Consider the following 12,014-nt stretch of genomic DNA (forward strand, 5'->3'; position numbering starts at 1 on the left):
TGTTGATGCTTTCCGGCTTCTTCTGTGGTGTTTAAAAGGTGCCGCCACCTACTGTACATAGTCATCAACACCTCTCTTCAAGTGGGTGAGGCGGTTTAGGGAGTCATTATGCTAGAAAATACTTTTGTATTATATCATGAATCTATTTAAACTGTACATGTTTCACTGTTTTAGAATCATCCTGAATGATAGTAAATGCATTATGTCCACGTGTGGTTGTATTGTTTTTATATTTGCAAATAAAATCAAAAATCACAAATCTAAGGTATTTATAGAAACAACAAAAACATCTTGGTTAGAGAAATTCTGTAATGAATAGAAATAGTAACAACAGGGCAGAAATTCCTTACACTTTCTGCATATGTTCATACAAGTGACCACAGGAAACTTCTTTGATCAGAGGTTAGTTTGTTTAATATAGTTTGCAACCCGGAGTTTACACTTACAGCAATTTACAAACAAGACACTCAGTTCTCAAGATGGTGTTTTCTCTTTATATCCCCTACTATGGTTCACCCCGCCCAGGGTGACATCTCTTAACTTTAACACAATATAAACTAATCATTAATAGTTGCTAATACAAAGATGTTTCTGCTAGACGGAGTTCAGCTTATTGTTATTTGCAGATTCCCAATCCTCCTTTCTCTTGCCCGACCGAGCCCCCTGTCTCATTGACTATAAGAACTACAGATGAATTGTTATTATTATTATTAAATTTTTTCAATGTATGTGTCTATAACTGCGTGCTTGTTCGTGTTAGAGTACAAGGGCATAGGTTTGTGTGTGTGGGTTTGAAATTGGTGGAGGGTGGTATGTGCATTAACATTGGTGAAGTAAACATTAAACATTGGTTTAGGTGTTATTACAAGTAAGTTATTACGTTATTAATTTTAAAAAGTTGTAACCTGATACCAATAACTTATTACATTAAGTGGAAAAGGTTATTAGACAACATTTTATCATATTAACCAACAAGATGTTACATTTACCAGTTTTATTACATTATAAATTTAAAAGTTATTACATTAACCGTTGATACAAGACACAGTATACATAGATCTTGCCTTGAACTCATGGAAATAATTATCCAATATATCATGGATTAGATTTAGGATCATTTTAATCAATATAGATTTATAAAATACACCATTTAAGTGATAACTTCTGGTTTAGAAGATAATTGGATTGAATGTATTGATTAATTGAATACATGAATATACACCTATTGTTGAAACATTATTCTACATAATGACATTTAATAATAATAGTATTATCATGAGTACATGAAAGAAGATAATTATCGACATCCCCCCACAGGTTCACTATGACATTTCCAATGATAACATTTATCCATTTAGATCAATGTGTGATATTACATAGACACAGGGGAGACCTGATCCTAGATCAGAGCTGCATATTATGCTGCACAGAGGTTACCATGGTGATCAGACTAAGTCAACTGTTTAAGAATGGGAGATGGATATGACTGTTCACTAGATGTTTTCTATTGATCCTTTATTTAGGGATCTGGAAATGGTGTCAAATAGGAGGGAGTTGAAATATGGCACATTTTTGCTTTCTGGTGTTTTCTAATATTCCCTAAATGAGTAAAGCTCTCTCCACATAGACAGACATAGGGTTTCTCTCTAGTGTGTGTTCGCTGGTGTGAATTCAGGGTCCCTGACTCAGCAAAGCTCTTTCCACACTGATCACAACTATAAGGCTTCTCTCCAGTGTGTGTTCGCTGGTGTATAATCAGGGTGGAAGCTCGAGCAAAGTTCTTTCCACATAGACAGACATAAGTTCTCTCTCCAGTGTGTATGCGATAGTGTTTATTCAAGGTGGAAACCACAGCAAAGCTCTTTCCACACTGATCACAGCTATATGGCTTCTCTCCAGTGTGAATGCGCTGGTGTATAATCAGGGTGGAAGCTACAGCAAAGCTCTTCCCACACTGATCACAGCTATAAGGCTTCTCTCCTGTGTGTACACGCTGGTGTATGGTTAGGGCTCCTGCACTAGCAAAGTTTTTCCCACAATCAAGGCAGGGGTAAGGCTTCTCCCCTTCATAAATTCTCAGATGATATTTGAAGGTGTTATATGTAGCAAAGCTCTTTCCACACTGATCACAGCTGATCACACACTGATCACAGGCTTTTCTCCTGTGTGTGTTCGCTGGTGTGTAGTTAGGTTGGAAGCTTGAGCAAAGCTCTTCCCACATTGATCACAGCTGTAAGGCTTTTCTCCTGTATGCGTTACCTGGTGTCTAGTTAGGTTGGAATCTTGAGCAAAGCTCTTCCCACACTGATCACAGCTATAAGGCTTCACTCCAGTGTGTGTTACCTGGTGTGTTGTCAGCTCTCGAGACCGAGCAAAGCTCTTCCCACACTGATCACAGCTATAAGGCTTCACTCCAGTATGTGTTAGCTGGTGTGCTGTCAGGTTGCCTGACTGATTGAAGCTCTTTCCACACTGACCACAGCTATAAGGCTTCTCTCCAGTGTGTGTTAGCTGGTGTCTATTCAGGTGTCCTGATACAGCAAAACTCTTCCCACACTGATCACAGCTGTAAGGCTTCTCTCCAGTGTGTGTTACCTGGTGTGCTGTCAGGTTGCCTGACTGATTGAAGCTCTTCCCACACTGATAACAGTGATAAGGCTTCTCTCCGGTGTGAATACGCAGGTGAGTTATGAAGGATCTTCGTGTAGTGAAACTCTTCCCACAGTCAGAGCAGCTGTGGTGAGATTTCTTCCCTGTACGTCTGTGCTGGTGTTTGAGGTGTTCTGATTGGGAGACACTCTTCTCTGCCTCGTCAGCAACATGTTGTTGTTGAAGCTCCCCAGATGATAAGTCCCTCCCACTGAGAGAGCGACGGTTAGGAAAGTCCCCTGTGAAACAGACATTGAATAACTAAGTTTTGGAAATATGGGTCCATAAACAAACATCAACAATATATCATTATACACTCAGTGGACAGTTTATTAGGTACACTCCCCAGTTCATGAAAATAGGTCACTCCTACAGACAGTGAGTCACGTGGCTATGGCTTGCTATACAAAGCAGACAGACAGGCAGAGACATTAAGTTCCTGTTTGATTGAACATCAGAATGGGAAAAACAAGTGATCTAAGCGAGGTATGATCGCCGGTGCCAGGCACGCCAGATCCAGAATCTCAGAAACAGCCCCTCTCCTGGACCTTTCACACACGAAAGTATCCAGCGTTTACCAAGAATGGTGCATCAAAAAAGCAAACATCCAGTCAGCAGCAGTCCAGGCTCCGGAGAATTCAGGCTGTTTTGGAGGCAAAGGCTGGCCCGATCCGGTACTAGATTGGTGTACCTAATAAACTGAGTATATATTGTTTATCAATGAATTAACAGAAGTTGCAGAATCAGATTGTAGTTTCATCCACACACCCCATTGTTCTTACTTGATGAAATCAAATCTCCCTCCTCGTGTCCTTCTCTCACAGTTCCACTCTGCCCTGCTGTTTTCCTGCAGTCGACCAGCTGCACAAACACCCTCTTCAGATCCAGCAGTAAGGCGCTACCAGGAGAGTTGTGACCAGGGGACTCTGGCAGGTTGGAGGGGGACGGACTAGCTCTGTCCTGGTGACCACAGAAAGTATTGTACATAGAATATCATTAGACCAAAAAATGTGATGACTTTAGTCTAAATCTCTGATTGATGGCTGCATCCTTATAGTACCCCATTTCTCCTGAAGTGTGTAATCGTTCACTACTTTCCACAAACGTACATATTTTTTCAAATCACACATTTTTCAAATGAAAGTGGTTTATATATTTTTTTACTCTTAGTACAAATGCCAAAACTGATGACACTTGTAATGCCCCATTTTATGTTCAGAACCTTGATTGAGCATTCATTGGAGTTGAACACATCTTTCACCCGAGTTAAGAGATTAGGAGATGCTAGAACGAGGAGCAGAACCAGAATGAGGAGTTCCTCCCTCTTGATAAGGGCCAAACGTCCCCTGTGAAAGATGGTAACTAACACCTGCTAAATCATGGTTTGTTCAAATAACCAGTGATGAAAAACCTAAACACCAGAACTACTGCTGCTAGTTATCCCACTTGGAGAATGTTGAGAAAAATGTCAGTCTCATAGTTTCAGTATCCTTATACAGTACATACATAGAATAAACCATCAGATATAGGGGTATTGTAACATGTAGTAGACACCTACAGTAAAAAGGTATTGTGTAGCCTGGTGCAATTTCTGCTCCATGTAACATTGCTCAAGATCCACTTTTCTATGTGACTTGTTACTGTAACAGCAGCCACATCTAAAAATCAACAACATTCAGATAATGAGTGGAATAAAATGTAATTTAACACCCAAGTATTTCAGCAGTACATTGTCCACTTGACACTTTATAATTTTGCTTTCGTAATTCAGTTTTTAGTAGTTTGATTAAATGATAGTTAAATGTAATGTTAACAAATGACAGGAACATCGTTGTACTTACAGTAACGAAAATCTACAACATACTTATGAAAATTGTACCAATGAGAGAGAAAAAAATGTCATTGGATTGGTGGAGTCATGTGATAGTGGGAGAATCCACCATATGTTTTATAACAGCCATTTCCTTTCAAATCAGTGAAGGGAAGTGAACAAGTGCACAGTTAGGGAGGAAGGAAAGATAACTAGGGATTCCTTAACATATTATGTAGGTAGAAGTGGAGCTAGCGTGAGGGCCATGGGTGCAACTGTTCCTGCAGATACAAAGAAACATGATGTAGACCTACCATTATTTAACACTATAAAATATTATGTAACACCATAAACATTTTTTAAACTCTATAAAACATGCAACACTATAATGACATATTTAACACTACAAAACATATTATTAAATTAAATCCTGGAATTGGTCTGAGTGGTTGTTGCTTATTTTATAAAGCAATGTATCCTACGGGTGTCTGTCAGTATAACTCCTTGAGGGGACCCCTGGGACTGGTAGCTACACTGCTGGTTGGCTGCTGGTGGGGGGAAGGACCAGGCTCTTCAAAATGATTTATTTATTGAGTTTAAATTAAGTTAACACACTGCTTTAATACTTACAAGACCATCGTGATTAATTGACCAAATGATTTTGTCTTGTAGCAATGTGGTGCCTGCCTGTATTTCCTTAAACCTTTGTTTTAGCAATGCAAGCTACTGAGAAATATTTTTTTTTTATTTCATAACATATTCTCTTGCCCCCCACAGATATCCAACACATGGGCAAGTCCAGCATCCAGATCGGAGCTGGGAAAATAATCAAGCCAGTCAATTGGGAAAGTTCTTAGTTTGGCACTTTATCTGCACAGGTTTGGATTAAAATTGTAAAGAAGACAGGAGAAGGAGACTATTTTAATTTATTCAGGATGTTTGAAACTGAGTTTGTTCTGATACTAGCCAGCATGCATTTTCTCACTGCAGTCCACAACATGCTGTTTACATGTCTATTTGTTTTCTCAGCTACAGCTTGAGTGGTGTCCTGCCGGACAGTGAAATATGGCTAGCTCTAAATATAGCTTGGTCTATGGAGTAGCTAGCTAGCGGTGCAAAAGTCTATTGCATTGTAAGGTAGCAGCGTGTCAATTTGGTTTTGAACGGATCAGCTATGTTTTCTGCAAAAATGTAGGACTGTCATTTGGATGTGAACTAGCTATCGTTAGCCAGCTTCTGTGTCAATGTCAGCGATCGTTGTCTGTACGCGTGTACGACAGAGTCCAAGACCGTTCAGGGAACATAAGTTGGGACACACAACACGTTTTCATTTTATTTGTACGCACACACAGAAATCAGCACCATGGATAGACATATTTAGCTTAGGTTGATGGGACTACATTGTTTTTGGCAGGGACTTTGGTTTTAAACGTGTGTGTGAGTCCAATATCGACATAACTTGAAAGGCTGCTCAGCAAGGAAGAAGCCACTGCTCCAAAACCGCCATAAAAAAAAGCCAGACTACGGTTTGTAACTGCACACGGGGACAAGGATTGAACTAGAATTGTCTCTGGTCTGATGACTTTAAAAACTTTATATTTTTGTTTCATGACCATCGTTATGTTTGGAGGAAAAAGGGGGACGCTTGCAAGCCGACGAAAGCACGGGGGTGGCAGCATCATGTTGTGGGGGTGCTTTGCTGCAGGAGGGACTGGTGCACTTCACAAAATAGTTGGCATCATGAGGATAGAAAATTATGTGGATATATTGAAGCAGCATCTCAAGATATCAGTCAGGAAGTTAAAGCTTGGTCGCAAATGGGTCTTCCAAATGGACAATGACCCCAAGCATACTTCCAAAGTTGTGGCAAAATGGCTTAAGGACAATAAAGTCAAGGTATTGGAGTGGCCATAACAAAGCCCTGACCTCAATTCTATAGAATATTTGTGGGCAGAACTGAAAAAGCATGTGCGAGCAAGGAGGCCTATGACTCAGTTACACCAGCTCTGTCAGGTGGAATGGGACAAAATTCACCCAACTTATTGTGGGAAGCTTGTGGAAGGCTACCCAAAACGTTTAACCCACGTTAAACAAGTTAAAGGCAATGCTACCAAATACTAATTGAGTGTATGTAAACTTCTGACCCACTGGGAATGCGATTAAATAAATAAAAGCTGATAAATCATTATCTCTACTACTATTCTGAAATTTCACATTCTTAAATAAAGTGGTGATCCTAACTGACCTAAAACAGGGAATTTTTACTAGGATTAAATGTCAGGAATTGTGAAAGACTGAGTTCAAATGTATTTGGATAAGGTGTATGTAAACTTCCGACTTCAACTGTATCAAAACAATCCAGATGTCTTTGTTCCAATGTTTTTTCAAGTTCTAATGTAAAAAACTATATCACAACTATTTTCTTTTAAACAGATGATATTGGGATTACTCTGAATATCACACATGGACATTTCCTATGGGCGGATATGGAATCATTCAATATCCTGTGATAGGCCTATGTGGACATCTTATTTTCTCAATATGACGAAAAATACTGACAGTAGGCCTACATTGTATATTTTAAGCTCTAGACTGAGGTCCACATCAGGATCTTGATATGCTAAATAAGGACAATTTTTGATGCTTACTCGCGCGGAGGATATGCTCAATAATTTGACTAAAATTAACTCCATATCATTCTTCGACACTGGCTATCATTGTTGTGTTACTTCCGCATAAAGACGCGCGCAAACACAAACTAACAGCACTTTAAATGGTAGCCTAGCAACAAAAATCACCTATTTTCAATGGTCGTTTTCTTTATTTGGGCGCAACAAATTAGTGTATAAACGCTGTGTGATCGAATTGACATCTGAAGAAACAATTTGAGGTGTTCAAAGAAGTTAACCGATACATAATTGGTGTAGGCGATGCCTAATTATTTCTCCCTGGTTCTGACTTGACCTGCCGGTTGAGCATTGCCTTGTATCATCTATCTGTGTGCGATGAGCTAGTAGGCTACTTGGCTGAAATTACTGTTTGAATGCTAAATGACGAGACAGAGGCATTGATGCGAGTAACCAGTCTTGTTCAGTACATCACAACGCATCCGGGTATCTCAAGCACCCCGGTAAAACACAAGAGTTGCAGTAATGAACATTTACCAACAGATGGCATCACTGTGCCATCTTACACCCATAACAATTACCACCATGGTTTATTTTCTCCTGCTGTTCAAATCGAACTCATGTATGTGGAGGATCACACGTGAAAACTGGACATAGACATTTAAAACACCACCATAGGTATACTATTAATAAAAGTCAACCAAACTTACCCGATCCATCGTGGAAGCTAACGTTACCTTATTCTTTCGAAAAAATAAACAACGACACTAAATGTGTATGCTAGTTACTTTCTTTGTCACAACGTTCAGATAAAGAAAAGCTCGACCACAACTTTATAAATATCAAAACTCCATTTCAGTTGTGACAAATGAACGTCTCATTTAGACTAATCTTACATTAGAAACATCCTGGGAAAGGATGTGGAAATGTGTTTGGTTTGAAAACTAGATAGAGGATGGTAACAAAGTACTTCCTGTTGATGCTTTCCGGCTTCTTCTGTGGTGTTTAAAAGGTGCCGCCACCTACTGTACATAGTCATCAACACCTCTCTTCAAGTGGGTGAGGCGGTTTAGGGAGTCATTATGCTAGAAAATAACTGTTTGTATTATATCATGAATCTATTTAAACTGTAAATTACATGTTTCACTGTTTTAGTATCATCCTGAATGATAGTAAATGCATTATGTCCACGTGTGGTTGTATTGTTTTTATATTTGCAAATAAAATCTAAAATCACAAATCTAAGGTATTTATAGAAACAACAAAAACAGCTTGGTTAGAGAAATTCTTTGCTATTGTCTTTCAAATGAGCTCATGGCTAGATGCCTTTATAGGGCGTGTAGCGGTTCTCTGAATGGAAGACGCAAAAGCGTCCCGCCAAGGGCTTATAGCGGACTTAGGGGTGCAGACTAAGAAACTTATATTGATCAAATAAACCTCACATAAGCCATTCGTTTTTTGATTGACCAAAATCATCACATTTTCATTGACCTCCACACAAAAACTCCTTGCCTGGTGGAGCGGGGAAAAAACGCCACCTGCTGGAGGACGACAGATTTTCCCTCGAGTTGGGCCTCTCTCTTTGCCTCTTCTTCTCTGGCAACGTTCTCTTTGAGCGTCCACATATTTTTTTATTGGCTGAGGCCCAGTAAGAGTGGCCTCGTAAATAAAATACCGATTAGCGCTGCGCCATCCTTGTGGTGTAACAGTAAAGTCCGATGTATGTTCAATCCGACGTCTGCAGAGGCCATACAGCATTTACGGCGATGCAACCTTGGCAGAAGTCAGGGCATTCATTATTGCTGCATTTCACCGAGCAGAGCTGTTGTGAAGGAAGGGGTCTTCTTCTTCTTTGCTATTATGACGGTCTGCAAACAATTTTTATAGATGCACGACTCCAAATGATTTGCCTATTTATCAGCCTACTATTCCGTAATGAATAGAAATAGTGATAACAGGGCAGATATTCCTTACACTTTCTGTATATGTTCATAAAAGTGACCACAGGAAACTTCTTTGATCAGAGGTTAGTTTGTTTAATATAGTTTGCAACCCGGAGTTTACACTTACAGCAATTTACAAACAAGACACTCAGTTCTCAAGATCCTGTTTTCCCTTTTTATCCCCTACTATGGTTCACCCCTTAACTTTAATACAATATAAACTAATAAGTAATAGTTGCTAATACAAAGATTTTTCTGCTAGGCGGAGTTCAGGTTATTATTACTTGCAATTAGTTTCCCAATCCTTCTTCCTCTTGCCCGACCGAGCCCCCTGTCTCATTGACAATTCGAAATACAGATTCATTCATTATTATTTTTTCTTTATCAATGTGTGTCTAACTGTGTGCTTGTGTGTATTTGTGTGTGAGTACAAGGGCATAGGTGTGTGTGTGTGTGGGTTTGAAATTGGTGGAGGGTGGTATGTGCATTAACATTAGTGTAGTAACACATTAAACATTGGTTTAGGTGTTATTACATGATCGGTTAAAGTCATTATGTTATTCATTTAAAAAGTTGTTACTCACCTGACTGGTAACGTAACTTATTACAGTAAGTGGAAAAGTTATTACGACAACAATTCAACATTTTATCATTAACCAACAAGATATTACATTTACCAGTTTTATTACATTATAAATGTAATAAGGAGCATTTGAAATCAATATAGATTTATAAAATATACAATTTAAGTGATAACTTCTTGTTTAGAAGATAATGGATTGAATGTATTAATCATTTCCCCCACACACAGGTTCACTATGACATGTTATCATAACATTTATCCATTTAGAGCCCAATGTGTGATATTACATAGACACAGTGGAGACCTGATGCTAGATCAGAGCTGCATATTATGCTCCACAGAGGTTACCATGGTGATCAGACTAAGGCAACTGTTTAACCTTTATGGGAACGGGGGCAGTATTGAGACGTTTGAATGAAAAACGTGCAAGTAAACTGCCTGTTTCTCAGGCCCACTTTCTCAGGCCCAAACACTCTAAAGTTTCCAAAACTGTCAAAATAATGTCTGTGAGGAAAACAGAACTGACATGGCTGGCAAAAACACAAAGAAAATCCAACCAGAAAAAAAAGAAATTCAATCACAGGCTTTCCATATGAAATATTATAGTTTATTTACATTTCAGACAACCTGAGGATGATATAGACACGTTGTTTGACTAGTTTCGACAAAGTTTGCCAATAGCTTTTAGAACTTTTGTTTGCATTTTTCAACGAGGGAAACCGGTGGATTACTGAGTAAAGCGCGCCAGCTAAACTAACTTTTTTTAATAAAAGGACTTTATCGAACAAAAGGACCATTTGTGATGTTTCTGGGACTCTTATGATTGCAACCAGCTGAAGATCTTCAAAGGTAAGTGATTCATTTTATCGCTATTTCTGACTTTCTTGACTCCTCTACTTGGCTTGAAATTGTTTTTCATGCTTTTGTATGTGGGGCACTGTCCTCAGATGGTGGTCTGCTTTCGCCGTAAAACCTTTTTGAAATCTGACGCAGTGGCTGGATTAAAAAGAAGTTAAGCTTTATTTTGATGTATGATACATGTATTTTCATGAATGTTAGTAGTTCTATTTCTGTCATTTTGAATTTCGCGATCTGCAATTTCACCGGATGTTGACGAGGCATCCCGCTATCCCAAAGAGTTAAGAATGGGAGATGGATACGACTGTTCACTAGATGTTTTCTACTGATCCTTTATTTAGGGATCTGGAACCGGTGCCAGATGGGAGGAAGATGAAATACAGCATGTTTGTGTTTTCTGGTGTTTTCTCATTGGCCCTAAATAAACAGAGCTCTTCCCACCTAGACAGACATAAGGTTCCTTCGCCAGTGTGTGTTCACTGGTGTGAATAAAGGGTCCATAACTGACTGAAAAGCTTCCCACACTGATCACAGATATAAGGCTTCTTTCTCTCCAGTGTGTGTTCGCTGGTGTTTAGTCAGGGTGGAACCTGCAGCAAAGCTCTTCCCACACTGATCACAGCTATAAGGCTTCTCCCCAGTGTGTGTTCGCTGGTGTGTAGTCAGGGTGGAACCTGTAGCAAAGCTCTTCCCACACTGATCACAGCTATAAGGCTTCTCTCCTGTGTGTGTTCGTTGGTGTTTATTCCGGGTTACTGATTGAGAAAAGCCCCTTCCACAATGATCACAGCTATAAGGCTTCTCTCCAGTGTGTGTTCGCTGGTGTATAGTAAGGGAGGAAGCTAGACCAAAGCTCTTCCCACATAGACAGACATAAGTTCTCACTCCAGTGTGTGTTACCTGGTGTCTAATCAGGGAGGAAACTACAGCAAAGCTCTTCCCACAGTGATCACAGCTATAAGGCTTCTCTCCTGTGTGTATTCGCTGGTGTATAGTTAGTTTTTCTGATACAGCAAAGCTCTTTCCACACTGATCACAGCTATACGGCTTCTCTCCTGTGTGTATTCGCTGGTGTTTATTCCGGGTTACTGATTGAGAAAAGCCCCTTCCACACTGATCACAGCTATAAGGCTTCTCTCCACTGTGTGTTCGCTGGTGTGTGGTCAGGTGGACTGACTGAACAAAGCTCTTCCCACACTGATCACAGCTGTAAGGCTTCTCTCCAGTGTGTGTTCGCTGGTGTATGGTTAGTTTTTCTGATACAGCAAAGCTCTTTCCACACTGATCACAGCTATAAGGCTTCTCTCCAGAGTGTGTTCGCTGGTGTCTAGTCAGGTGGACTGACTGATTGAAGCTCTTCCCACACTGATCACAGCTATAAGGCTTCTCTCCACTGTGTGTTCGCTGGTGTGTGGTCAGGTGGACTGACTGAACAAAGCTCTTCCCACACTGATCACAGCTATAAGGCTTCTCTCCAGAGTGTGTTCGCTGGTGTGTAGTCAGGTTGACTGACTGATTGAAGCTCTTCCCACACTGATCACAGC

The 12,014-nt window shown here is 39.9% G+C and overlaps 2 protein-coding genes across 3 annotated transcripts in view; one reads left to right on the forward strand and one right to left on the reverse strand.

The window, feature by feature from the left end:
• The window catches only part of LOC110513420 (uncharacterized), a 199,117-nt gene that overhangs the window by 32,089 nt on the left and 155,014 nt on the right, over positions 1-12,014 (forward strand). The gene's annotated exons all lie outside the window — the stretch shown is intronic.
• LOC110513419 (uncharacterized) lies at positions 389-8,131 on the reverse strand. Of its 2 annotated transcripts, XM_036941930.2 has the most exons (3): positions 7,797-8,131; positions 3,432-3,609; positions 389-2,888 (listed from the first exon to the last, which is right to left on the reverse strand). In XM_036941930.2, exons 1-3 carry the CDS (start codon positions 7,803-7,805, stop codon positions 2,137-2,139), a joined length of 939 nt encoding a protein of 312 aa, XP_036797825.2. In that variant the 5' UTR covers positions 7,806-8,131; the 3' UTR covers positions 389-2,136. The 2 variants fall into 2 exon arrangements, with proteins under 2 accessions (XP_036797825.2, XP_090053687.1); XM_090197561.1 differs by lacking the exon at positions 7,797-8,131 and having other exon boundaries at positions 3,432-3,729.

Source organism: Oncorhynchus mykiss, chromosome 13 (assembly GCF_057628025.1).
Source record: "Oncorhynchus mykiss isolate SJ-2025 chromosome 13, ASM5762802v1, whole genome shotgun sequence".
NCBI classification, from domain to species: Eukaryota; Metazoa; Chordata; class Actinopteri; order Salmoniformes; family Salmonidae; genus Oncorhynchus; species Oncorhynchus mykiss.

Bases quoted from the DNA above. Each gene is read 5' to 3' on its own strand.
- LOC110513419 (XM_090197561.1), bottom strand. From the start codon at position 3,636: ATGTACAATACTTTCTGTGGTCACCAGGACAGAGCTAGTCCGTCCCCC. The intron at 2,889-3,431 runs GTAAGAACAATG...TCTGTTTCACAG, and splicing joins GGGAGATTTGATTTCATCAA to GGGACTTTCCTAACCGTCGC.